Source organism: Oncorhynchus mykiss, chromosome 10 (assembly GCF_013265735.2).
Source record: "Oncorhynchus mykiss isolate Arlee chromosome 10, USDA_OmykA_1.1, whole genome shotgun sequence".
NCBI lineage: Eukaryota > Metazoa > Chordata > Actinopteri > Salmoniformes > Salmonidae > Oncorhynchus > Oncorhynchus mykiss.
The window spans coordinates 46,062,149-46,090,130 of NC_048574.1; the positions used below are offsets into that span (position 1 = coordinate 46,062,149).

The 27,982-nt window shown below is 45.0% G+C and overlaps 1 protein-coding gene across 9 annotated transcripts; it reads left to right on the forward strand.

Annotated features, from left to right (window-relative positions):
• The first annotated feature begins 6,256 nt into the window (after positions 1–6,256).
• phldb2a (pleckstrin homology-like domain, family B, member 2a) lies at positions 6,257–27,665 on the forward strand. Of its 9 annotated transcripts, none has more exons than XM_036990472.1 (17): positions 6,257–6,413; positions 9,260–9,368; positions 10,205–11,241; positions 11,883–12,224; positions 16,048–16,188; positions 16,474–16,611; positions 17,081–17,209; positions 19,385–19,651; positions 19,729–19,818; positions 20,016–20,150; positions 20,324–20,423; positions 21,087–21,285; positions 22,445–22,535; positions 22,615–22,731; positions 24,981–25,200; positions 25,423–25,508; positions 25,635–27,665. In XM_036990472.1, exons 1-17 carry the CDS (start codon positions 6,396–6,398, stop codon positions 25,773–25,775), a joined length of 3,360 nt encoding a protein of 1,119 aa, XP_036846367.1. In that variant the 5' UTR covers positions 6,257–6,395; the 3' UTR covers positions 25,776–27,665. The 9 variants fall into 9 exon arrangements, with proteins under 9 accessions (XP_036846367.1, XP_021474386.2, XP_036846366.1 ...); XM_021618711.2 differs by having other exon boundaries at positions 6,258–6,413; positions 22,615–22,761; XM_036990471.1 differs by having other exon boundaries at positions 6,258–6,413; positions 21,090–21,285; positions 22,615–22,761.
• Positions 27,666–27,982: the final 317 nt, after the last annotated feature.

Below are 27,982 nucleotides of genomic sequence, written 5' to 3' on the forward strand. Positions count from 1 at the left end.
GATAAATATGTCTTCTGCTGCCTACGAAACAACTGGAAAATTGGGACTGGGAAATCTCAGACTTCAGTGAGGTCTGGCAAGTTGGAAATAAACTAGCTCAGACTGGGAAAATAAGTTGAGCGGTCATCTAACTCAGAATTCCAAGTCGGGAACTCTGCCTCTTTCTAGAGCTCCGACCCGAAGATCACTGACATCATGAGTTCCCAGTTGTCTTGAAAGGACTATAAATCCAGGGAATGCCAGACTTTGATGACAAAGTTCAATGACAAAATTTGCCACGAAAGACCGCTGCGCCACCTTCCTGTTCAAGTGAGCCCAGCACAACAAGGTGAGTCCAAAACTGTCTTGTTTGCTGCTGCATAAATTATGTAATATGCCAGGGAGTTATGTATACTGTAGCTAAGAAAGTAATACTAAGTGTATGTTGTGTAGTAAGCTGTTAGTAGCCAATGTGCCTCACCCTAATAATTTGGTCCCTTTTCCCCTCATAACTTAGCCTACTGTTTTGACTTGGCGGTGCACATTTAGCCTATATCCTGTTTTAGAGAAATATCATCATCGAATATTGTAAGAGCTTTCATTGTCTGCTTATATGCCCCCTTTATTTATCCTACGGTTCTGACTTGGTGTACAGGGAGAATACTGTAAGAATGGCCCATGTTCTGAATTATGTCGCTGTACATTTCATAAAGTGCTGAGCAAATATGTCACGCCCTGACCATTGAGAGCTGTTTATTCTCTGTTGGTTGGGGCGTGATAGTGACTAGGGTGGGTCATCTAGGTGATTAATGGTTTATGTTGGCCTGGTATGGTTCCCAATCAGAGACAGCTGTTTATCGTTGTCTCTGATTGGGGATCATATTTAGGTAGCCATTTTCCCCATTGTGATTTGTGGGATCTTGACTATGTATAGTTGCCTAGTAGCATTGTTAGCTTCACGGTTCGTTTGTGCTTTATTGTTTTGTTTTAAGTGAGTTTCGATTTATTAAAATATGTGGAACTCTATGCACTCTGCACCTTAGTCCAATCATTTCAACGAGCGTGACAAAATAGTTATATTGACTACGTCCGTCCTAGCTTGCTCATTAATGTTTTAATCAAAATTACGGATTGCCTCTTATCCGCTCATCGTCCCCTTATGCCAGTGGTTTCCAAACCTTTTTGCATTGCAATGTTGGGTTGTATTGGAGAGAGTCTCAGTCATAAATAATTTTCCACACACAGTCTGGAAAACGTGCCTGTATTTAGTTCTCATGCTAGCATGGGCCGAGAATCCACTCTCACATAGGTACGTGGTTACAAAGGGCATCAGTGTCTTAACAGCGCAATTTGCCAAGGCAGGATACTCTGAGCTGAGCCCAATCCAGAAATCTGACAGTGGCTTCTGATTAAATGAAATGTTCACAGAACCGCTTGTTGCAATTTCGATGACGCTCTCTTGTTCAGATATCGGTAAGTGGACTGGAGGCAGGGCATGAAAAGGATAACGAATCCAGTTGTTTGTGTCATCCATTTCGGGAAAGTACCTGCGTGATGGAAAGACCTGTGTGTTGTCCTTGTTAATGCAAACAGAGAAAAACTTCTTAATCATAGCCTGAAATTTGTCCTGCACATTGAATATAGTTGCGGGGAGTCCCTGTAATCCTAGATTCAGATCATTCAGGCGAGAAAAAACATCACCCAGATAGGCCAGTCATGTGAGATACTAGTCATCATGCAAGCGGTCAGACAAGTGAAAATTATGGTCAGTAAAGAAAACTTTAAGCTCATCTCTCAATTCAAAAAAACATGTCAATACTTTGCCCCTTGATAACCAGCGCACTTCTGTATGCTGTAAAAGTGTTACATGGTCGCTTCCCATATCATTGCATAGTGCAGAAAATACATGAGAGTTCCAGGACCTTGCTTCAACAAAGTAGTGTCCAAAACATCTTTCAAGCTGTCAGGCATTCCCTTGGCAGCAAGAGCCTCTCGGTGGATGCTGCAGTGTACCCAAGTGGCGTCGGGAACAACTGCTTGCACGCGCGTTACCACTCCACTATGTCTCCCTGTCATGAATTTTGCACCATCAGTACAGATACCAACATGAGCAGCAGCGACGCTTGGCTACATTCGGCTCATTAGTGGAATTCCCGCGAGAGAGAAACGGTTAATGTGATTGGATGTTAATTCTTTGACTAGGCTACCTGTATTTGACATTGTTATTTCGCTGAACACTAGATGGTTACATTTCATTTTTTGGCAGTGATGCGAGGCTACTCAGGCGAGAAAAAAACCTCACCCAAATGTATAGCCCCGTTGGAAAATATAAATGGACTGTTTGAAAATGTGAAGGGGGAACAAATGTACAGTTTGGGAATACCTGCCTTATGCCATAGTTTGCACATCTCAATTGTCAGTAGAAAACACATTTGTTTAAGCAAGTCAGATTTTTTTTAAAGCGGTGGTGGAAAACGTACCCAATTGCCATACTTGAGTAAAAGTAAAGATACCTTAATAGAAAATGACTTAATAGAAAGTCACCCAGTAAAATACTACTTGAGTAAAAGTCTAAAAGTATTTGGTTCTAAATATACCTAAGTATCAAAAGTATAAATCACATAACATTCCTATATTAAAGCAAACCAGATGGGATAATTGTATTCTTTTTTTAAGGATAGCCAGGGGTACCTGCCAACACTCAGACATAATTTACAAGTGAAGCATTTGTGTTTAGTGAGTCCGTCTGATCAGAGGCAGCAGGGATGACAAGGGATGTTCTCTTGAGAAGTGCATGAATTGGACCATTTTCCTGTCCTGCTAAGCATTCGAAAAGTATTTTCTTTAGGAATGCAGTGAAGTAAAAGTAAGTTGTCAGAAATGTAAATAGTAAAGTAAAGTGCTGATACCCCAAAAAACAACATAAGTAGAACTTGAAAGTAGTTTTACAACACTGTTTAAAAAGGCAGTAAATGAGGCTGAATGAACTGTTTCGTTGCCAGACAAGGCTCCGCTGATAGCCAGGTGTAGCAGTGGTAAGGTGTTGGGACTGCTGTTGGGACACCTTTATGTGGGCCCTAACAGTTTGTGGGCACCATTATAGTGCAATTCATGTATTGTTTAGTGCTGTGTTGCGGCTTTGCTGGCATGCATTGAAAAAACATATTGCGAGTTTGCCCCACCAAGATTTACATGCTAAAATCGCCATTGCAGATGGGACTGTAGATTTGCTTCATCCGGAGATGTTTCTTAAGGATGCGGGCTATGGTTGATAAACTCACTCTGATGTTATGGAAGATGGCTGTTCATTGACTACAGCTCGGCATTCAACACCATAGTACCCTCCAAGCTCGTCATCAAGCTCGAGACCCTGGGTCTCGACCCCGCCCTGTGCAACTGGGTACTGGACTTCCTGACGGGCCGCCCCCAGGTGGTGAGGGTAGGCAACAACATCTCCTCCCTGCTGATCCTCAACACTGGGGCCCCACAAGGGTGCGTTCTGAGCCCTCTCCTGTACTCCCTGTTCACCCACGACTGCGTGGCCACGCACGCCTCCAACTCAATCATCAAGTTTGCGGACGACACAACAGTGGTAGGCTTGATTACCAACAACGACGAGACGGCCTACAGGGAGGAGGTGAGGGCCCTCGGAGTGTGGTGTCAGGAAAATAACCTCACACTCAACGTCAACAAAACTAAGGAGATGATTGTGGACTTCAGGAAACAGCAGAGGGAACACCCCCCTATCCACATCGATGGAACAGTAGTGGAGAGGGTAGCAAGTTTTAAGTTCCTCGGCATACACATCACAGACAAACTGAATTGGTCCACACACACAGACAACATCGTGAAGAAGGCGCAGCAGCGCCTCTTCAACCTCAGGAGGCTGAAGAAATTCGGCTTGTCACCAAAAGCACTCACAAACTTCTACAGATGCACAATCGAGAGCATCCTGGCGGGCTGTATCACCGCCTGGTATGGCAACTGCACCGCCCTCAACCGTAAGGCTCTCCAGAGGGTAGTGAGGTCTGCACAACGCATCACCGGGGGCAAACTACCTGCCCTCCAGGACACCTACACCACCCGATGTCACAGGAAGGCCATAAAGATCATCAAGGACATCAACCACCCGAGCCACTGCCTGTTCACCCCGCTATCATCCAGAAGGCGAGGTCAGTACAGGTGCATCAAAGCTGGGACCGAGAGACTGAAAAACAGCTTCTATCTCAAGGCCATCAGACTGTTAAACAGCCACCACTAACACTGAGTGGCTGCTGCCAACACACTGCCACAACTCCAGCCACTTTAATAATGGGAATTGATGGGAAATGATGTAAATATATCACTAGCCACTTTAAACAATGCTACCTTATATAAATGTTACTTACCCTACATTATTAATCTCATATGCATACGTATATACTGTACTCTATATCATCGACGGTATCCTTATGTAATACATGTATCACTAGCCACTTTATACTATGCCACTTTGTTTACATACTCATCTCATTTGTACATACTGTACTCGATACCATCTACTGTATCTTGCCTATGCTGCTCTGTACCATCACTCATTCATATATCCTTATGTACATATTCTTTATCCCCTTACACTGTGTACAAGACAGTAGTTTTGGAATTGTTAGTTAGATTACTTGTTATTACTGCATTGTCGGAACTAGAAGCACAAGCATTTCGCTACACTCGCATTAACATCTGCTAACCATGTGTATGTGACAAATAAAATTTGATTTGATTTGAGATGGCAGGATTTTCAATAATCTGTTGTTGGATTTTCTGCAGTTTAATGGCATTATTTTCAACAACCATTTGCACAAACTTCCTGTTTGTCTGTAAATAGACGTGTTCTACCACCCACATGGTGGTTGTCTTTCAGTTCTACAAAAACAAAATAGCATACAGTACAGTAAACACTACAGTCATACAACATAAACATGTTACAAAGTAGAATAGCTACCAATTTCAAACACAGTAATACATGAAACATTGACTTTGTTTCTCCTTACAGTATGCATTGGGATCTACAGTCTTTACTGTGCTTTATGTTGTACAGCTGTCAAGTAGTACACGTACTAGAGAGATCCAATGTCTGATTTACATACCTATTCTCATTTTGGTACTTCCGGATGATGGATGCTACGGTGAAGCAGCTCAGATTGATTGGGCTGTACTCTCTGCTCAGCCTCTCTCAAGGTCAAACCATGGCTCAGATTGGGCTGCACTCTTTGCTCAGCCTCTCTCAAGGTCAAACCATGGTTCAGATTGGGCTGCACTCTCTGCCCAGCCTCTCTCAAGGTCAAACCATGGCTCAGATTGGGCTGCACTCTCTGCTCAGCCTCTCTCAAGGTCAAACCATGGTTCAGATTGGGCTGCACTCTCTGCTCAGCCTCTCTCAAGGACAAACCATGGTTGACCACATGGTCCACCACAGTTGCCCGAATTTCATCAGAGATCACTGTCCTTGTTCTTGTTCTTCCTCTACCTCTTCCTCTACCTATCTGTGCAAAGTTTGCTTCCATTGTTTTCCAAACACAGGAGTGGCCATTTTATCCATACCAAAGGTCTGATTGCAAAGTGAACATTTACGCAATTAGTGTTTGCACATGTGAAGAGTGAAAGTGATACATTGAGTTTAGCTCCTTGAACAGTGTTGCTTTTCATTTGCACAAGAGATTTTAGTTGTGAAGATTGTGCCAAAGGTAGAGAATTGTGTGTTGCGTTTTGCCAAATGTTTGTTATAGAATTGCAATCTGATTGTAAAGCAAGACATGTGCCAGTAGTATTGCAGATTTGGTGTCTGGTTCTGCTAAATGAGATACAGGTGTGGGTCATTGTGCCTCATGGGCCAGTTTTAGTGTGTAAACAATTGGGGGAAAAAAGAAAAAAATAGTTAGGCCTATATTATAATGTTGTAAGTAATAGTTGTTAGTGTTTGTAGTTTCAGTTTACTGTTTTCAAGCAGTCGGTTTGGAAGTTGTTTATAACAGGTTGTGGCTCTTGTTCCTATAGTTTTGAATGTCCTAGGGGGAACATACAGTGGAATGAAATTAACGCATGCACTGATTAGAGATCTGCGCAATGTAGTGATGTTTTAGACATTGCTATTGGGACGTGTTTTATCAGCATGGGTTGCGGTTACAGAACCCCCGTCACCCGGCCCCCTATTTCCCTCTTCACCGTCTCCCTATTTCCCTCTCCCCCATTTAGCGCGTCTGCGACCACCCAAATCAACCAACCAGATTTGCGCAGTCCGCGGGTTTGGGGCTTCGACTGAGAATGGGGAGGAGCGTCAGAGGAATCAGTCAAGGTAGCAGCAGGCATCGTCTCTGTCCCATTGTCATGCTAATCCGAGGTAGAGGAGTGTTGTCCATCACCGGCGCTCAACAGTTTGAATGAGACAGCACACAAAGGTCAGTTGTCGTCTTCTGAACAAAGAAATCTCAGAAGTTATCAAAAGTTTGGAGAAACCTATCGGTTGCTGCAAGAGGCAGAGTAGACGCGCATCTGTTTCACCCAGCGCCGCGTTCTATCTAATCTTTCAGGATAATAACCATTATTTTCTTCATTTTTTTACCAGTCGTTCGGTTCATCTTTCTCGAACTCCGGTTTGTTTCATTGTTCAAATATAGGCATGGTTCCGTTGGGTTACTTGTTTCTGTGAAAGAGTTGCCCGCAAAATAGGCTATATTCTTGTTTTATTTTTTAGAATAAATGTATGGATGTTTTCCAGCTGAATTGCTCGGAAAATCAGAGTGCGCTTTAAGTACTTTTCATGTGGTGGCACCGTTTCCCCGAAGTGGTTTGATAGCCTACTCTTTCGGATTTTTTTTATTTATTGTATGCTAATAGGCCTACTTAATTAGAAGAATATGCCTATCATTTGATCACTTGTGTTTACTGTTTTCTGATATGATTGGGAGATGCATGCAGAGTTTAAAGAGAAGTCGAGCTGGCTGCGCATTGGACCGCTAATTTTGACACCTCTGCTGCGGAGTAACCATGTCATTATGTGGCTAATCAACTAGACAAAAAGGTGTGCTATTCTCAGAAGGGGTTAAGAAACTGTGAGAGGGTGATTCCCTAAGCCTTGGGTGTTTGGTCATATGAGGTACAGTACCACAACACCATCCTCTGTAGTATACATATTTTAATAGAGGACTAAGTTGTTACACAAATGTTGTTGTTTTTTTAGAAAAACGTGTTAAGGTCTTATCAGGTAGTAATATACAGTGGTGTAAAAAAAACTTTCAAGTACTACTTAAGTCGTTTTTGGGATATCTGTACTTTACTTTACTATTTCTATTTTTGACAACTTTTATTTTTACTTCACTACATTCCAAAAGAAAATAATGTACTTTTTACTCCATACATTTTACTTGACACCAAAAGTACTCGTTACATTTTGAATGCTTAGTGGGACAGGAAAATGGACCAATTCACACACTTATCAAGACAACACATTGTACATTGTCATCCCTTCTGCCTCTAATCTGGTGGACTCACTAAACACACGTGCATCTTTTGTAAATGATGTCTGAGTGTTGGTGTGCCCATGGCTATCCTTATATTTTAAAACAAGAAAATTATGCCGTCTGCTTTGCTTAAAAGAAGGAATTTGAAATTGTATACTTTTACTTTTGATACTTAAGTGTATTTAGAACCGAATACTTTTACTCAAGTAGTATTTTACTTTTACTTGAGTAACTTTCTATGAAGGTATCTATATTTTTACTCAAGTATGAGTACTGGTAATATACAGCCCACTATATTATTACACAGAGTAGCCCTAGTTCCAGTGTAAGGCTAGTCGTATAACACACGCACACACACACAAACATTGAGTAGAACCCACAGGAGGCATCCTACGTGAAATGAGATTCCCTGAAGAAAGAAATCCTCTCCTGTCTGAAATCCTCTCCTGTCTGTTTTTGCTCTGGTCTGCCTTGCTGCCCTGTTGTCTGGTGTTGGTTTAAAAGCCCCCTACTCCTTGTATGAGGGAAATATGTTTTAGGTGGCCAGATCAGGGCAAACTCATGATGATGGATTGTGGGTTGTAGCTGATTGTATAAAAGGATCCACAACTTACTGAAGAACGTCCTCCAGCTAGCCAACCATCAGCCTGGCGGAGCAGGAAACCTTGGCTTATCAGACCCAAAGACTCGTGCGTGTGTACAACTGTGTGTGTTTGGGGGAGAGGGGTTGTACATCTCTGTCAGAGCCGAAGTCTCAGAGAGTAAATATAGCTGAAATCATCAAAGTGTGTACCAGACCGCTCAGTTCAATGACATTAGATAAAGGGGTCAACAGCATATTGATTCAGGGACAAAGAGCAGCCTTCTCAGCCATCCATTGTTTGCCCACAAAAGTGAGGTGAACTTTGTTTCCATCTCAGATATCATTAATACTGGAGCCTGAATTCTTTCCCTGGGATCTGTTTTCCTAGCAAGGCTGTCTCGACTCACGTGATCAGAGAGGGAGATCTGGCACACTGGTCTGAGGCTGTTGTAAATGCAGTATTCACACAGTTTATTTCTGGCTGAGTTTGATTGGTTTTCTCAGATGTTTTATTTTCCCGGGGGGTTGAGACCTCACGTTATTTGGATAAGAAAATCCAGCAGTTGTATTGGAAGGGAGGGGGGTGGCAGCGCTCGGGGGGTGGGCTCTGTGTGGCTGTCCAAGTGGGTGTTTGAGTGAGAAGGACACAGGGAAGAACCAACCAGTAAAAAAAGCACAGCACCCTTTATCAACGCATCGTGCTAACATTATCAAAACAGCTTTTCCAGACTCTGAAGTCAGGAGGACTTTGAATTAGGCGTCAGCCAGACTACTGTCCTACTCTGTAAGGTTTTCTCATTTAGCTGCTCAGCTCCAGACTGTGTTGGAGAACAGAGGGTATTTTGTAGTGTGCTCTATATACGGACTGGTCTGAGGTGTCGTGACAGTATCTTATACTGCTCTCTGCATTAAACAATGTGTTTTATTTGGATATCGATGTAATCGGCGGAAACTCAGTAAAGCTCTGCTCCAAGAAGCATTCTCGTGTGTGTGTGTGTGTGTGTTCACGGGTAGAGGAGTTGATTTGAGTTTGACAATTATTTTAATGGGAAGCTCTGAGAAGGAGTCCATTTTTACATAACCATGTAGTCATTACTGTGTGTGTGTGTGCATGGCGGTGTTCAATATATTCTACAAAGTACTCTCCTGAATCTGTGTGTATTTGTGAGAGAGTCCAGTTCTGTGTTTGTTGTTTTCCCAGGGTACACTCTGTCTAGGTGAATCCTACTTCTTCCACCCAGAGGAGGCCAGTCAAATGAAGAGCATGCTGCCCCAAAAGAGTCCTGTCACCACAATGGTCTACGGCTCAGGTAGGTCTCTCTCTCTCTCAAAGACAACACACAACCATTTCTCCTTTCCTTTCCTTATGCTAGCCTCTTACCCCCATTTCTCTACTTCCCCCATACCTACTGCAATTCTCCCCTGTTTATCCCCTTTGTCCCCTTGCATGAGGAACCTCCAGATGTGTCCGTGTGATTGATGTGTGTTTATGGAAGTGGTTCTCAGTCCAGAATGTGCTTGTTCTCTGTCTTTCTGTCCGTCTCTTTGACACTGTAGTTATACTCTTCAGCTCAATGATTATGTACACAGCCAAAGTACTTTGGTCAAACTGCCCATGTAAGGTATAAATAAATGGACGACCACCACATCCTCCGCTATGCAGTGTGAGTTTATCCGCTGAGAAAAACAAATGGCAGCATGTAAGCACAGATAAACAAAGTCTGAGGCCAGCCAGCCCAGTTGACCTTAGAGCATGCAGGGCCCGGGTTCTGTAGGAGGAAGGGGTGTGCCGACAGAGGTGCTCAGGGTCCAGGCTGTCCCTCAGTGCTAGAAAGTACAAAGGCATTCTGGCACATCTTTCTCTGCCAACATTTTTCCATTTTTAGAAGAAGTTTTCTTTAACCACAGACTCTGTTTGTGTTGGGCCCAGAACTGTCTGAGGGGAGTTCTTCGCTGGTTTTTCCCTCCTTAGTCAGCACATTACAGGGGCTGATCACTGTTTGGCTATTAGATCCCACTCAGTCCGATTGCCTCAATCTCGCTCAGCTCAGGTGTTAGGCTTGAAGTAGGGTGATTATAAGGGTGCTCCAAGACCGGATCATATATCCACATTAACGAGAGTTCTATTCGTCTGATGTTTCCGCAGACTGTGTGAAGACTGAGCACAGCAATGGCGGCTCAGTGGGTGGCACCGTGATGAGAGGCTCCCGTTCGAAGGCGGAGCTGCAGGACTTGATGGAGACTCTGCAGCGCAGGAAGAGTGCTCTGGAGGCTAGCCTCAGGGCCAGCGCAGAATCTACCCGCACCTACCTTAGCCTGCCTCCTCCCAGCCCTGTGTCTCCCACAGCCCATGGGAGCGCGATGCGCCCCCTCTCCTCCAGGGGCCTCCCCTACATGACCAGCAGCAGCATGCCCCCCTCTCCTCGCCAGGGCGAGCGTCCTCTCAGCCCCAACCCGCCATACACACGCTCACGCCACCAATCACAGGACAGCCTGCTTCTCTCTAACTCCTCTGATGGTCGCCGCCCCCCAGTAGCCAGTTCTCTGCTGTCCATGTGGAATGGTTCCTCTTCCTATGGGGAGCCTGCCCCCCGTCCACCTCGGGGCCACAGCGGGGCGGCCAGCATGCCCTCCAGCCCTCGTCTTGGCCGCAGGCTATACGCCCAGGGCCGGAACATGGACAATGGTATGGACCCTGCACCACGTCAGAGGAAGTACTCTACAGGGTCACTCAATGGCCTGGGCTCTACCCACAGTCGCTCTCTACCCCGCCTCCACCGGTCGGCTGACTCCCCGGCTCTGTCCCTGCCACCACGCCGATCCATGGGCTCCCACCGAGGGGAGAAGGTTTCTGTGTCCTTCTCCTCTAAGTCGAGGCGCAACCTGTTTTCTCTGGAGCGGCCGCCAGACGTGACTGTGCCAGCCACAGCCAGTGTACCGGGTACTCCCCGCCGGGCCAGCCTGGCCTCTCTGGGCTGTGAGCTGGAGGGAGAGGGCCTGCAGGGCTCCTCACCCTGCCTGGACCTGGGCCTGGGGGAGAGGAGGCTGTCCTTTGGGAAGGGAGGACTGGGGCCGGGATCGAGGAGGGGCAGCATCAGCTCTCTGAATGGGAAGGAGGAGCTGAGAGACTACCACATGCACCAGAGAGACGAGAGGCTCAGAGAACAGGAGGTGCAGAGACTGGTGAGAGAATCAATTATTTTACTCCTATTCATTATTATTCTGCCATGATAATATCCTGCTTTTATTATTCACTCTAGAGTTTAATCTAGAAGGTTCTGATTGTGTGGCTGAGACACCTGGTTTCATTCTGCCAGTTCATCTGGTCCCCAGTCTCTTCACTAGGGACTGTTATGAAAACATGAAAGTGTTTATGGAGCTTTGATTTCAGGTTCTGTCACTTGAGAAGACTAATTGGATTTTCTGACTAGTTCTCACCATGTTTCACAAGCTCTCTGTTTAATTGACTGAACACACACTCACTCCTGCTGTAAAGAGATGGAAGCCATTCAGACTGGTACGCCATAAAACCAGTTGGTCAGACTGGTTAAAACTCCTTTGAACGTTGCTTTCCTCGGAAAATCACTGGATACAATTTTGCACGTCAGAATCCCTTTAAAAATGTGGTTTCTCTGGTTTTATTGTGTTTTTATGCGCTGTTTTTATAGGTTGTTTGATCGTGCTTATGGGTGATCACATTGTGTTGACGAAAGACTGTAAATAGACGAAACCACCCATCTACGAAATAATTGGATCCCAGTATCACAATCTGAGTGGTATATTGGCTGTACACGTGACTGTGTTGGCCACTGGTCTGTGTGTAGGAGCGCCAACGGCTGGAGACCATCCTGAGCCTGTGTACTGAGCTGGGCCGTGTGGAGCGGGACCAGAGAGGCTTGGCCGTCTCAGACCTGCAGAAGATCAACAAGGAGCTGGAGAAGTTGCAGGTGTCTGATGATGAGTCGGTGTTCTCCGACTCCCCTGGCAGCGTCAGCGGCACTGCCCCGGAGAACTGCTTTGGCACCAGAGCCGAGGGATACCAGTTGGCAGAGGAGCGGCAGGTCCGCGAGCGCCATCACAGCGGGCACAGGGATGCCAGGGCCCAGTCACCTGCTCTCAGCCTGCGCAGCAGTGCCCCCTCACCCTCCCCTCACCATAGAGCCAAGGTAAGGCCTGGTGGACATGTCTTACATTGTCCTGAGACCGGAGATCTTTCCTTTCTAACCCTTTCAACACTCAAACAAGCACTTCAATATAAACATGTGGGGCACACATACTCACACAGTGAAAAGTGTATAGAAAAAGTATGTGTGTGTGTGTGGGGGGGGGGGGGGGGGGGGGGGACAAGGAATTCTGGGTATGGGAGTGATTTCAAAGCATCTGCATGACACAGTATTTCCTGACATAGCTGCGTGTGTTCACCTATGACAGAGTGAATGTAAATACACACATACGTTTTTTGTTATTTTAAAGTACACTACATCACGAAAGTATGTGGACTCCTGCTCGTCGAACATCTCATTGCAAAATCATGGGCATTAATATGGAGTTGGTCCCCCTTTGCTGCTATAACAGCCTCCACTCTTCTGGGAAGATGTTGGAACATTGCTAGGGGCCTTGCTTCCATTCAGCCCTAATAGCATTAGTGAGGTCGGGCTCTGATGTTGGGCGATTAGCCCTGGTTCGTAGTTGGCGTTCCAATTTATCCCAAAGGTGTTCGATGGGATTGAGGTCAAGGCTCTGTGCAGGCCAGTCAAGTACTTCCACACCGATCTCGACAAACCATTTATGTATGGACTTTGTTTGTGCACGGGGGCATTGACAGGCAAACTGTTGCAACAAAGTTAGATTTGTATTTATTGAACCTTTATTTCACTAGGCAAGTCAGTAAAGAACAAATTCTTATTTACAATGACTGCCTGCCCCGGGCAAACTTTAACGACACTGGGCCAATTGTGCACCGCCCTATGGGACACCCAATAACAACGGGTTGTGATACAGCCTGGAATCAAACCAGGGTCTGTAGTGACGCCTCTAGCACAGAGATGCAGTGCCTTAGACGACTGTGCCAATCGGGAGCCCAGAATGTTGGAAGCACAGAATCATCTAGATTGTCATTGTATGCTATAGCATTAAGATTTCCCTTCACTTGAACTAAGGGGCCTAGCCCGAACCATGAAAAACAGCCCCGGACCATTATTCCTCCTCCACCAAACATTAGTCGGCATTATGCATTAGGGCAGATAGCTTCTCCTGGCATCCGCCAAACTCAGATCCATCTGTCGGACTACCAGTTGGTGAAGCGTGATTCATCACTCCAGAGAACGCGTTACCACTGCTCCAGAGTCCAATGGCGGCAAGCTTTACACCATGCTGCTTGTGTGCGGCTGCTCAGCCATGGAAACCCATTTAATGAAGCTCCTGACGAACAGTTATTGTGCTGACGCTGCTTCCAGAGGCAGTTTAGATCTCGGTAGTGAGTGTTGCTACGCGCTTCAGCACTCGGCAGTCCCGCTCTGTGGAGGATTTGTGGCATACCACTTTGCGGCTGAGCCGTTGTTGCTCCTAGACATTTACACTTCACAATAACAGCTTTTACCGTTGAACGGGACAACTCTAGCAGGGCAGGAATTTGACACACACACACACACACAGTGGGGCAAAAAAGTATTTAGTCAGCCACCAACTGTGCAAGTTCTCCCACTTAAAAAGATGAGGCCTGTAATTTTCATCATACTTCAATTATGACAGACAAAATGAGAAAAAAAATCCAGAAAATCACTGGGATTTTTAATGAATTTATTTGCAAATTATGGTGGAAAATAAGTATTTGGTAATATACAAACAAGCAAGAATTCTGGTTCTCACAGACCTGTAACTTCTTCTTTAAGAGGCTCCTCTGTCCTCCACTCGTTACCTGTATTAATGGCACCTGTTTGAACTTGTTATCAGTATAAAAGCCACCACCCGGACAACGAAGGAGTGGCTTCGTAAGACGCATTTCAAGGTCCTGGAGTGGCCTAGCCAGTCTAGCCAGTCTCCAGATCTCAACCCCATAGAAAATCTTTGGAGGGAGTTGAAAGTCCGTGTTGCCCAGCAACAGCCCCAAAACATCACTGCTCTAGAGGAGATCTGCATGGAGGAATGGGCCAACATACCGGCAACAGTGTGTGAACCTTGTGAAGAATTACAGAAAACGTTTGACCACTGTCATTGCCAACAAAGGGTATATAACAAAGTATTGAGAAACTTTTGTTATTGACAAAATTCTTATTTTCAACCATAATTTGGAAATAAATTAATTAAAAATCCTACAATGTGATTTTCTGGATTTTTTTTCTCATTTTGTCTGTCATAGTTGAAGTATAGCTATGATGAAAATTACAGGCCTATCATCTTTTTAAGTGGGAGAACTTGCACAATTTGGTGGCTGTCTAAATACTTTTTTGCCCCACTGTATGTATATTTTTTTAAATTATCATATATATTTTTGAACTCAAACCACCTGTGGGCCGGATTAGACCGGATCGTGGGCCAAACCGGCCTGCAGGCTGTATGTTTGACACCCCAGCATTAGAGGGTATGTGAGCACACAAGGTAGTGGAAACTATGTAGCCCTGCGGGGGTTGAGGTATGCAGCAGTGTTGCTGAAGATTATAAGGAGTCCTCCTGAAATATTCTATACTTTCCCCGTAGGCCTGTATTTAAACACAAAGTACACCTCCAGTGTTTCCTCCGTCTTTCACCAGGAGCTTATTCGGACTCTGCACCTAACCCCAGTCCCAGTTTGAGTCCCAGTGCAACTATTAGAGTTATATTATCGCTGTAAAACCGTGGCATTTTTCCACTCTAGAGCAGTAACGACTTAATGCTGTGTTTGGTTTTAATGGAGTTCTCTGGGGAATAGTTCAGTTACAGCCCTAAGTCAGTTACAGCCCTATCTGAAAGGAGGGGGAGCAGGAAATGACTTTAACCCCAGTGGAATAACTGTGTATGTGTGTGCGCGCGCATATGGTGTGAGAAAAGTATTTGTCCAGATGTTTTCTTCATATTACAGTACTTACAATACCCAGTACCTGCTTTGTAGCTGATATTAATATTTATACCATTTCAATAGAAAATCATACTATCTATTTTTTTATTTGGGGGAAAAAAATATTTTGAGGGCCTACTTTATTCCCTGACTACCAGATTAGCATTATATTTCATTGCATGTAGAGAATACATTTCCGATTAACATTTGTTACGGCTGAGGCAGAGACCCATTAAAGACACAAGTTATTGAACCTCCCAATCCACTCTTCTTCCGACTCGCATTCCTAAACCCTGGCAGTGGAACAGTGGAGCAGTTAGTCAAATACCGTCTCTGAAACAGCCCATAAATCGTAGGACTGCGGTCTGCCTGCCACATGAGGTTCAGACCGCTATAGACCAGCACTCCTATGTGGAGTAGGAATCAGATATTGTAGAGGCTGTGATGGGTCAGAAACAGCATGTGGCTGAATGTGTGTGGATTAGACCTGGGGCTGATGAGAAGGAGCGGGTGTTTGATTCTGTCTGGTGGCAGCAGGCCTCTCTGACTGGTAGAGGAGATGACTAAGGCTTGTACAGTAGAGTCCTTCTGATGTAGCAGAGTATGAGTGACCCAGTCCCTATTCTGCTGAAGGACTTGTCTGTAATGTAGAGGAAACCCGAGGCAGGAGCATTAATCCACCCCACCATCACTCACAGCATTCTGCAGCAGCTCCATCTCACCGACGTACTATGGCAATAAATGAGAAGGAATTACAGGATGTGAAGAAAACATAAAAACACATTTCTTTCCCCCATACCCCTGTGTACAACAGTGGATATCTTTAAACAAGAGGCATGATCCTGGCGTGGGCCTTTATAATAATTTAGACATGACATCATCACAGTGTTGACGGTAACACATTGTGAGTAGATGCAGTAGTTTGTGGACTAATGCTGGTTCCGTAATATCACCAGCAGCAGGCTGCGGAGGATGTGCATCTGAAACAGGAAGTGAGCCGTATTGAGGAGGAGAGGATCCAGGTGCTGAACAACGTAGAGGAGGTGGAGCAGAAGATCAAAGACCTGGACAACCAGATGGAGGAGTCCATCAGAGAGGTATGCAGCGCACGCCATGGGATTGTGAACGGAGCTGCACGCATGCTGGGTGTTTGATGTTTGTGTCAGTGGGAGTTAATGTTGATATGTGTGTGTGTTTATGAGTTGGAATTCTTTGTGGAGTTAGGAAATGAATGTTTACAGTTGTGGCCGGGTAATGATACTAGTGGGGGTTAGCGCTGGTATCTGGCTTTTGGGAGCGAATTATCTAGAGTTATGGATCATTGTAATTTAAAGCTGCATCGGTCAGTGGGATAATGTTACCTGTGTGTGTGGTGTGTGCAGATGGAGGTGGAGCGGGCTCTGCTGGAGGGAGAGCAGGTCTCTGAGATGGCCCTGCTACAGAGGGAGAAGGAGGTACTGGACCAACTCAATGAGAAGATTGGCAGCACTGACAAGACTGCCCTTGCAGAGAAGTCCCAGGTAAGTGCAGCAGATGTTGTCCAGCCCTGAGTTGGAAGCCATTGCTCTCAGACACAGGGAACGTGAGGGGGAGAGACGGACAGAGAGACAGAGTATGTGGGAGTCGGGATGTCAGTGGTAAGAATCTGACTAGGCTGAATCTACAGTCCACAGGTCTGAATACAGTAGAGCAGTCCTGACCACAGGTCTGAATACAGTAGAGCAGTCCAACCCACAAGTCTGAATACAGTAGAGCAGTCTTTCCTCTTTTTTTTTCCCTCCATCCCTCCACTTTGTTTCCTTTCTCCCTTCACTAACACTCTCTTTCCTCTCTCTGTTGTCGTGTGCATGTATGCGTGCGCACTTGCGCATATGTTTTAGTGTGTGTGTGTGTGTGTGTGTGTGTGTATGCATGTGTGCGTGCCTTTGTGTCTGTGCGTATGTGCCTATGCATTTGTGTGTGTGTGTGTGTGTGTCCATGACTATGCAGGAGAAAGCCCTGCTCGATGCTGAGAGGGTAAAAGTAGAGAGGCTGTCGGAGCTTGTCTCTGAGCAGAAGACCCAGCTGGACAACTGTCCCGAGGCGCTCAAGGAGCAGCTTCAGCAGCAGCTCTCCAGGGTCAGTAAGACACAGTATCAAACTCCTACCTGGTCTCTCGTCCTCCTCGGTTATTATGACTGCCTTTCTCCCTTTTAACACGTTGCTTTCTGCTTCCCTCGTCCTCCTCGATTATTATGACTGCCTTTCTCCCTTTTAACATGTTGCTTTCTGCTTCCCTCGCTCCTCCTCCTCGTAATTCACCCTCCTCTTCCATGTGTTTGCTTTTGCGTTCTATTTCTGTGGCGCACCTAGAATCCTCCTCTTTGGCCATCCGCTCCCTTTTCCCGATGTCCTCGTATCCCACCCTGTCTCATTCGGACAGCTCCTTTTCTAGTTCTTGCTTTCACTTGGTCTCTCCCCAATGATTCAGACCGAGATAGCCAAGTAAGGAAAGTGCAGTGACTTGAATGATGTGCTCAGAGTAGATGTATGTTGTTATCCAGCTAATGCATTTAACTGGCACTGCAGGATACATGGAGTTCATTACTGTGGTCTAGTTGTCTGTAAAATGGAAATGTACACTGCTCAAAAAAATAAAGGAAACACTAAAATAACACATCCTAGATCTGACTGAATGAAATATTCTTATTAAATACTTTTTTCTTTACATAGTTGAATGTGCTGACAACAAAATCACACAAATTATCAATGGAAATCAAATTTATCAACCCATGGAGGTCTGGATTTGGAGTCACACTCAAAATTAAAGTGGAAAACCACACTACAGGCTGATCCAACTTTGATGTAATGTCCTTAAAACAAGTGAAAATGAGGCTCAGTAGTGTGTGTGGCCTCCATGTGCCTGTATGACCTCCCTACAATGCCTGGGCATGCTCCTGATGAGGTGGCGGATGGTCTCCTGAGGGATCTCCTCCCAGACCTGGACTAAAGCATCCGCCAACTCCTGGACTGTGGTGGTGTTGGTGGATGGAGCGAGACATGATGTCCCAGATGTGCTCAATTGGATTCAGGTCTGGGGAACGGGCGGGCCAGTTCATAGCATCAATGCCTTCCTCTTGCAGGAACTGCTGTCACACTCCAGCCACATGAGGTCTAGCATTGTCTTGCATTAGGAGGAACCCAGTGCCAACCGCACCAGCATATGGTCTCACAAGGGGTCTGAGGATCTCATCTCGGTACCTAATGGCAGTCAGGCTACCTCAGGCGAGCACATGGAGGGCTGTGCGCCCCCCCCACAGAAATGCCACCCCACACCATGACTGACCCACCGCCAAACCGGTCATGCTGGAGGATGCTGCAGGCAGCAGAACGTTCTCCACGGCGTCTCCAGACTGCCACGTGCTCAGTGTGAACCTGCTTTCATCTGTGAAGAGCACAGGGCGCCAGTGGCGAATTTGCCAATCTTGGTGTTCTCTGGCAAATGCCTAATGTCCTGCACGGTGTTGGGCTGTAAGCACAACCCCCACCTGTGGACATTGGGCCCGTATACCACCCTCATGGAGTCTGTTTCTGACCGTTTGAGCAGACACGTGCACATTTGTGGCCTGCTGGAGGCCATTTTGCAGGGCTCTGGCAGTGCTCCTCCTGCTCCTCCTTGCACAAAGGCGGAGGTAGCGGTCCTGCTGCTGGGTTGTTGCCCTCCTACACGTCTCCTGATGTACTGGCCTTTACTGGCCTGTCTCCTGGTAACGCCTCCATGCTCTGGACACTACGCTGACAGACACAGCAAACCTTCTTGCCACAGCTCGCATTGATGTACCATCCTGGATGAGCTGCACTACCTTAGCCACTTGTGTGGGTTGTAGACTCCTTCTCATGCTACCACTAGAGTGAAAGCACCGCCAGCATTCAAAAGTGACCAAAACATCAGCCAGTAAGCATAGGAACTGAGAAGTGGTCTGGTCACCACCTGCAGAACCACTCCTTTATTGGGGGTGTCTTGCTAATTGCCTATAATTTCCACCTGTTGTCTATTCCATTTGCACAACAGCATGTGAAACTTATTGTCAATCAGTGTTGCTTCCTAAGTGGACAGTTTGATTTCACAGACGTGTGATTGACTTGGAGTTACATTGTGGTGTTTAAGTGTTCCCTTTATTTTTTTGAGCAGTGTATTTGTATGTCTGTGTTTAAATCCTCCACACACTGACCCACTTAAAGCCTGTGCATTCTCTATCTTATATGGTTTGTGTGTGTGTGTGTGTGTGTGTGTGTGTGCGCGCTGTCTGTTAGGATGTGGAGGTACTGGAGGCTGAGAGGAAGTGGTTTGAAGACCTGGAGTTCCAGCAGCTGGAGAGAGAGAGTCGTCAGGACGAGGAGAAGGAGGGTCGGAACCATAATTTACTCAGAGAGGTAGCAGATTACCAGCGAAGTACTGTCACACGTAAGGAGAGACTCCTGACCCTGAAGAAGCAGTCCACACAGATTACCCAGCAGTCTCAGCGAGAGAAGGACAGCTTTCTGAAAGAGAAGAACAACCTGCTCCTCATGCTTCAGAGGGTAAGAAGGTTTTTGGTTACTGTTTTTTTGTATCGGACTGACTGCAGCTGTTTAACTGACAGTCTGTGTGTCTCTAGGAGAGGGAGAACCTGGCCTCGCTGGAGAGGAAGTATGCTGAAGTGACTGGAGGGCAGGCCTTCCCTAACAACCCTGTTGCCATGAAAGAGGTATATTGTACAATTCATTCACTACTCAAGTGCATACCTTATGTCTGACCAGCAGAGGGCAGCTGTGTCTGTACTAGGAGCCCTCCAGTGCATGACTGGATTTCCTAACAACAGAGGAAGTTGCCTTATAAAACCACCACTTTCAATGAATGTAAAGCGTTTATCATTTCCATATGTTTCTGTTCTGGTCTCTTCAGCACTTCCGCTCTCTGGAGGAGAGGAGGCGGGGCAGTAAGGAGAACTCCCACCTCAGTGACAATCTCCGTAAGAGGAGCCAGCAGCCCCTCAGTCACTACAGCAGCTCCACACTGGGCCGCAGCCTGTCCTCTAAGGTGAGCATGGGGGACCAACCTCCCAATTGCACGTCATTGAAATATTGATAATGACATTGAATGCCAGAGTCCCCTCATCTGATTACTGGAGCTTTGGGTTAGAGAGACACTTACCAGGTCATGATCTCTCGCTCTCTCTCTCTCTCTCTGTTGTCTGTCTGTCTACTCTGCAGTCCCACGTGCCCCTGTCCCAGACCTCCAGCTGTGGTAGTGCCATCCCCCGGGGCCTCTCTGTCTCTCCCCGAGATCTGGAATCTCAACGCCTGCTCAAGGGTGAGACAAAACATTGTTTTGTGAACACGATATCTGTGTCTACTCCAAAGTTTAAACTTAATTTGAGGTTTTCTTAGTAAGTAAATGATGCCTCTAATGAAGTACTGTCTAGAAGGAAACTGTTAGTTGAAGGAAAGGAAACTTGTTTTCATCTCGCAAAGCCATCTCTCTGTCTCTCTCTGCCCTTTTCTCTCATCATCCTTGGATTCCCCGCCTCGCTCCCTAACCCAAACCTCTACTGCCTGTTTCTCTCCGCGTGCTAGCTACATGCTGCAGGGTTAGACATTTGTATCTTTCCCTTTCTTGCGTGACCTGGTCCACATTACAGGTCAGTCTGTTAGTTAACACGGATGGCCACATCCTTTCCTCCAGTTTCTATCTGAATCGGTCTGAGCAGTAATGACATATTCAGGATCCTCTGCTCTGATGTTTCCAGCAGGAAGGAACAAGAGACTTTGGAAACAGTTCTGAGAGGGTTGAAATACCACGCCCATTTCAGTGTTATGAGGGAATATACTATTTGTGTACCAGCAATGCCCTTGGACCAACTGCAATCAAGTTGTGACAGTTAACCAGCAACAAACCTTTTTACATCTTCCATCTAATCTGATAAAAGGCTTTAGAAAGTGTGTGTCTGTCTGTGTGTGTCCGTCTGTCTCTCAGCAGGCCACAGCCACCTGTACGCGAGTGAGGACCGACAGAGACTGGTTGACCTGTGTAGCAGGACCGTCTCCGAGTCCAACGTCTTCCTGGACTCCTTCCACTACGCAGACAACGGCCATGCCTTCGACACGCTCAGCGTGGACAGCTCTGACAGCATGGAGACCAGCATCTCTGCCTGCTCCCCAGACAACATCTCCAGGTGAGAGAGAGAGCGAACTGTTCACATAGGACCGTGGTTCAAGCAGGACCATCAATGTGACATTAGTTGAAAATAGCATTTTTTTTTGTTGTTTTGTTCTAGACGAGAGCTGGGTGACATGGCCGTAAGAGACATTTTATGAATTCGAGAGATGTGACTCGGCATAATTCCATATGTATAGATATTTCCTAATTCTGTGGGGGAGGGAGGGGTGTGGCTGAGGCTGGTGCAGGAGTGTCAGGTCACAAACACATCTGTGCTCTCAGTGAATTGGCCCAACCACCTGTTAGCGCATTGTGGGAAAACATCAGTACTGTGTTACTGGGATAGTGCCAGGATGCTGAATCTAATGTGAGTAAAGGGCTTTTTCAGGTTGTCTGTTGTAGAGAGGAGGCCATGTTTGTTCAAACCAAAAGTACAGTGTTGCATCCTTTTTGGGCGAAAAATTGTGTTTGCGACTTGTGTGTTATTGTTTAATGGCAGTTCTTGTCGGCAGGGAATGAGTTAGATGAAATCAGTTCAACAGTTCAACAAAAGTTGATTATGCTCATTGGTTCCGCTTGACAACAGACACATGGTTCTGCAGAGTGTTTGGGATTTTCCATTTGATGTCACGCTCTTCCAAGCGAAACTATGCGGCTCATTCTAACTCTTCAGGATATCTTGTTACACTGGTAAATCTATGTTTATATCTATCGCTGCAGATGTTGTTTGGGTGTATCGTGATTGTACGGGACTATCTGTATGTTATACGTTTTTATCGGTGAGGAGGCTGAACAACGTGGCTTCACCCAGACGTTGTCCAGCTGTCTCACAGCCAGTTTAACAAGCAGAAGAAGTGTGCTCTCTGCATGTTACTAATCCTGTACACTACACAACAGCTCTGAGAGTTACCACTGGTTTAGTGTGTGAATGTGGTCTTGGTCAGTCCATACATTATTTACAGGACAGAAAAACGAGAGAGAATGTAGTGTCTATACTTTGTACGTAATGGGATTTTATGACTGATGCAGAGGTGCAGCATTAACTTTATCGTAAAGGCCCTAGTCTGAAATTTCACTCACACTTAAACAGTTCCAGGATGGACAGTGCTTTCCTGGTAAGAGTGTGTCCTCTTCCTTTATGTGCGTTTCTGGTTCTCTTTTTTTTTTCCCCACAGTGCCAGCACATCCAACGTAGCAAAGATTGAAGAGATGGAACGTTTGTTACGAGAGGCCCAGGCTGATAAGAATCGTCTCCTTGAGCACAGGGTAATGAAGCCTTCATAAGCAACCCTGTGTGTGTGTGTGTGTGTGTGTGTGTGTAACTATCGTTGTGTGGCGTGTGTAGGAGCGTGAGATGGAGGTGCGCAGGCAGGCCCTGGAGGAGGAGCGGCGGAGGAGGGAGGACCTGGAGAAGAGACTCCAGGAGGAGACCAGCAGGAGGCAGAAGATGATCGAGAGGGAGGTGAAGCTACGCGAGAAACAGAGGGCACAGGTGGGAGATATAGAATCAGATGGGCCAAGAATATCAATAACTTCAGATGCATGGTAATTTAAGACGAGGCACCACAGGCTGCAATGCCATTTTTCAATCAATTTAGACTTTTTGTTGTATTTTGGTCCCTTAAAGATGCATTCCGGGATCTTAAGCACAACAAATTTGTAGCATATTGCATGAATTGGATTCGTAGCATATCACACAAATTGCGAAATTCGTAACATAAAACACGAAAATCCTTGAATTTGAACCATACTCAACTGAACATAAATCCATCATTTCGAAGCTCACTACATTAAATCATACATAATTTAAAAGGCCATTTCATAGAGAATGTTACAGACAGGACTATAAGTCACCTTACTTTGAAGAGATCGTGGTTGGGTCTAAATAGGCGATTGGCAGGCAAAATTCATAGTACTTTAACTGCCATTTCCCGAAAAGTCAAGACCCTTCCCACAGACAGACACATTTCTCTCAGCTTCAGACGCATCTGCATTCCCCACATTTGGTGTAGTTATCCTTAGATATATTCTCTAGACTTGTAAAAAGGGAAATGTCGATATATAATTTTTTTAAAACGTTATTCTAGATAACATTTTCTTTGGGAAGATGCGGCAAAAATGTATTTTACAGATAGAAAGAATGAAAAAAGTATTTATCCACAATCTGCTCTGGACATGTCCGGTGCTGGAGTGTCTTAACAAAATGAAAATGAAAAAATGTAGGCTGACTTTATCCTGTGTTCAGAATAACAGATTTGCGCTATATGCAAATATGCGCATATTTAATGTATGTGTGTATGTGTATGTATAAATATGTGTGCATATAAATAATCTGTTGCATATTTTTATATTTCAGAAAAGTAGTAATATAGGGTAACCAGCCTGTCCCCAGAAATGTCCCTGCTCTTAAAAAGAGAAGCTCTTTCTCACATAGATGCACCTCTTAAATCAGGTTACAGACCAGTTAAGTACTTTAAAAATAAAGTTCCTGGAGTATCCTTATGGGGTTCTTCAAACTGTGGGGGAACCCCTAGAAGTACTTTGCATAGCCCTTTCAAAAGTGTTATTTGAAGAACCACTTTTAATGGATCCTCCAAGAACCTTTTTGAACCTTTTGGGGTAAAAATGTTTAACCACCTCCTCCCCTTTTATTATTAATAATATGCATAACAATAACACACTATTTTAGTAATGTGTTTTATTATGATTTTAGTGGCAAAGCAGAACAAAAAAATCACTGAGGTAAACTCCAAGCAGAAGCCCAAGTCCAATGGGTATATCCTCTGGCGTGTTCTCCGTATCCACAGCCAGAATGATTTTGTATGGCAATCGAACAGGTTTCCTGTTATATTCATCAGAGGTGTAGGGAGGGTGAAGTCTGTGAATCCCAAACATAGTAATTATACAGATGATTAACAAAACATGCACACAACAGTATTCATACCATGGTTTTTGTGGTGAATGTGAATGAACAAAAACAGTTTTTGATCATGTTTTTCATACACATACCTTGTCCATAAGGCCTATAGGATAATGGAGGGAAGAATGGAGGGAGGATGGTACATGTGATCTGCAATACATACCAATACCAATTTACATACCTGTTATATACCTGCAGACAGAGAAAAGTTCAGTCATCTGCACCCAATACAGCTTACAGCTAGCCTTCAACATATTCTTATAGCCTACTCCAACCTCTTTGTTGATTGATATATCCATTGAATTGCGTCCATTTTCTGTTTTAGAAAGATTTGCACAAATATGAAAAGACAGCTGGTATCATCATAAAACAATATCAATTGAGATCATACAAGGGACAAATCTTACCTTAAATTGAAGAGATCTTTACATTGTTCAGTTAAGTGTCTCCACCTGCTGTCCTTTCAAATTCAAATCTAAACGTTTCAGTTGGGCAGTTAGGTTCCTGCAAGAACCCCCTCTTATGGGGATCCCTTGTTGAACCCCACGTTTTGTTTGTGTAGTTATTGGTTTTGTCTACATTCAACTGGTAAGAGATCATTGTGATATGAATAAGGGGGGGGTGGGGGGGGGGGGGGGGGGAATATTACCCTGTTAGGTTGTGGTGCCTGGCCTTAAATAGACACGATTCAAGACAACTTGAAATAAAAATGTCTAGCAGATCTTCAACTTGATTGCAGCTTTTAACCGTTGGCTCAACACAGACTAGACACCTGTGACCCTTGTCCCCAGGCCCGGCCGATGACACGCTACCTCCCTCAGAGGAAGGATGACTTTGACCTCCATGGTCACATCGAGGCAGCTGGACACAACCCAGACAACTGCTACCACCTGGCCATCACCGATAAAACCTGCAGAGGGTTCCTGGTCAAGATGGGTGGCAAGATCAAGACCTGGAAGAAACGCTGGTTTGTCTTCGACCGGAACCGCAGGACCCTGGTCTACTACGCAGGTGATTTAGAACTTCTATTCTCTCTCTTTCTCCCTCTTCTCTGTCTGTCTGTTGCGGCTGTGATTGGTGGATCAATCAGAGCGCTGAAGGAAAAGCAGCGCCGGTATCGTCGTCAGGCTGTGCTGCTCTGCTCTGGAAATCTAGGAAGTGCTTTGATTTAATGTCATGCTTTTGTTTCACCGCCCATCAACAGTCATTCCAACGCTATGTGCTTTGTTCCAGACAAACACGAGGCCAAGATGAAAGGGGTCATCTACTTCCAAGCCATAGAAGAGGTTTACTATGATCATTTAAAGAATGCACACAAGGTAAGGTACACATTATTTACACATTTAAAGTATCTAGTATCCTTGTATTCAAGGTAAGAAGCACCATTTTTCTTAAACTAGACTTGACCTTGTTTTTTTTTTTCTCCCTCTCTTGCACCCTCACAGAGCCCGAACCCATCGCTGACGTTCAGCGTGAAGACCCATGACAGGGTGTACTACATGGTGTCTCCCTCCCCTGAGGCCATGCGTATCTGGATGGACGTCATCGTCACCGGGGCTGAAGGATACATGCATTTCATGGTCTGACAAATCAACAGGAAATATCCTCTCCTCCACTTCCATCGCTGCCTCAAAGACAAAGCAATGTGACTGGTCAGGATTGAGAATCTGTGACCCGAGCACAATACCCTCCTGGTTTTTACCTTTACAGCCACTTTCATTTCAGTCTCACTTCAGTGAGCCCACCTCTCCTCCTCCTCCTCCGGGACTGATGTGATGGTAATCTGATACTTCAGTTTGGCAGTGAATTACTTCCTCTGGAGGATTAGGTGTCCAGTGTTGCTTGTTCATTTGGAAAGGACAATCTAGGAAGATTCGAATACTTATTGTTTTATGTGTGAGAAGCCTTTTGGCACAATCACATGGTTTACCCTCATGATATTTTGAGACCGTTAATGACACTGAGTCGCTGTCTAGGGTGTTTTATGCAGTCGGATAGGCTAACAGTGTACTAGAGGTTACTGTCTGGTCCTTTCCATCATCCAAGTTGAGCCGGCTGTTGATTGGTCAACCAAAGCTCTCCATCTGTTTTCCTTCCAGCTGGACAGTCTCTTTTTTCCCCCCCCCTCATGTGCCAAACCTTCCAGGGGACTGTCTAGCATCTGCACAGACTGAGAGGACAATAGCACCCTCCATTGGAAAACCCAAGGTGATGCACATAACTGATATGCGTCTTTTGTACCTTACTGTTGCTCAGGAACGTGGGGTCAACAGGGGAAATCTTAAAACGCCGGAGACTTGAAGGGTTTGAAAAGTACCTCTCTCATCACTATGTACCAAAGACATACTTATTTGTATGTAAATCATGTAAAAGGAATACTTTCAGGGTGTGGAAGGCGTTGACGATCTGTGTGCATGTGTATATACATTTAGTATGTGCCACACAGCTAAATAAGTTGGCAAAAACATTCCAGGGCACTTAAAATACTAGTTCAAAATAAATGTCTTAATCGAACATTGTATGTTGTGCCTTTTATGTAAGTCCATCTTATGACAGGTTGTGTAATATCAGGCTATCAGTGGGCAGGGTGCAGCTCCCTACCCAATGAATGGGCTCATTAATTTCGGGAAAGCTTTAGAAGGCCTTGCATTGCTCCTATTGTAAAGCACCATGTGATGTTGGATGTCATTGATGTCCTTAGCGTTGGCCTGTTTTTAGTTTTTACACAGTCGAGACCTGTGTAGCGCTATAATAGTTATTGCTTTTAAAATGACTTTTTTGGGGGGGGGGGGGGGGGGGGGTCACAAATAATGGAACATGTATTTATATTGGTTTAATTGTATCTGCTCTTCTTTTTTTGTTGTTGACAAATGTATAAATATGTGTCAGTAGTATGTGCATGTTGAACATACAAATCAGCCATTTGTGTTCCACCAAAGAGCAAAGCAATCTCCAGTGTTCTGGAATGATTTATATTGAAGTCAAAATGGAAAAGAAAAATGTGATTTTGCTTATTTGACCCAGTTATCTTAGCTGATGTATTTTGAATTAGTGATCAAAAATGTATTATTCTTTTTAAGATCCAATGATACTGAAATGTCTCCCTCACGGTGAGCTCATAGGTAGCAAGTAGTTGCATGGTCAATGAGGTGACTGGGAGAGTGCACACGAGACCAAAGGGTGTTGAGGTGACGGTTGATTAGCTCATAGGGAATTTTTCAGTGTTATGAAGGGGACTGACTAGTTCCTTGTGACCAGTTGACATGTCAAGCAGGAACCCTCATGCTCTGCCTGTGTGACTACACAGTATGGGCACACTTCAAGTATTTTCCATATGTGTACCAAGGAAACGATCACTTTTATGCATTTAAAATATATATACATTTGGTATTTTTATATGAACAGTGGTAATTCAGATGTTATTTTTAATCCTGCATGTTTTTTTTATACAAATGTAAGAATAAATCATATGTTTACTAATTTGTTTCATGTTACTATTTCTATTCCGGTATATTTTATACTTCAATCCTAAATATATTGTAACCGGGTAAATATTAATGTTTTGTTGTATAATGTAGATTATACAGTGTAGCCGGTTAGTTATTATGGTGACATAGCAAATGCCACGGTCACGGGTGTTACATTGCTTTTACACTAGCTAACTATGCCGTTCTACTCATGCGAACGGGTGACCTAATTTGCACACTCCAACATGGCCAAGAGTATCCATCTGGTGCACACTAATTAGCCAATTTCTCTGCTTAACCACATACAGATAATACATAAGGAATTA

What these genes read in the sequence shown, in the direction of transcription:
- phldb2a (XM_021618711.2), top strand. An exon ending in ACCCTGTTGCCATGAAAGAG is followed by an intron (nt 19,819 to 20,015) that starts GTATATTGTACA and finishes TGGTCTCTTCAG; the next exon opens with CACTTCCGCTCTCTGGAGGA. An exon ending in ATCGTCTCCTTGAGCACAGG is followed by an intron (nt 22,536 to 22,614) that starts GTAATGAAGCCT and finishes TGGCGTGTGTAG; the next exon opens with GAGCGTGAGATGGAGGTGCG.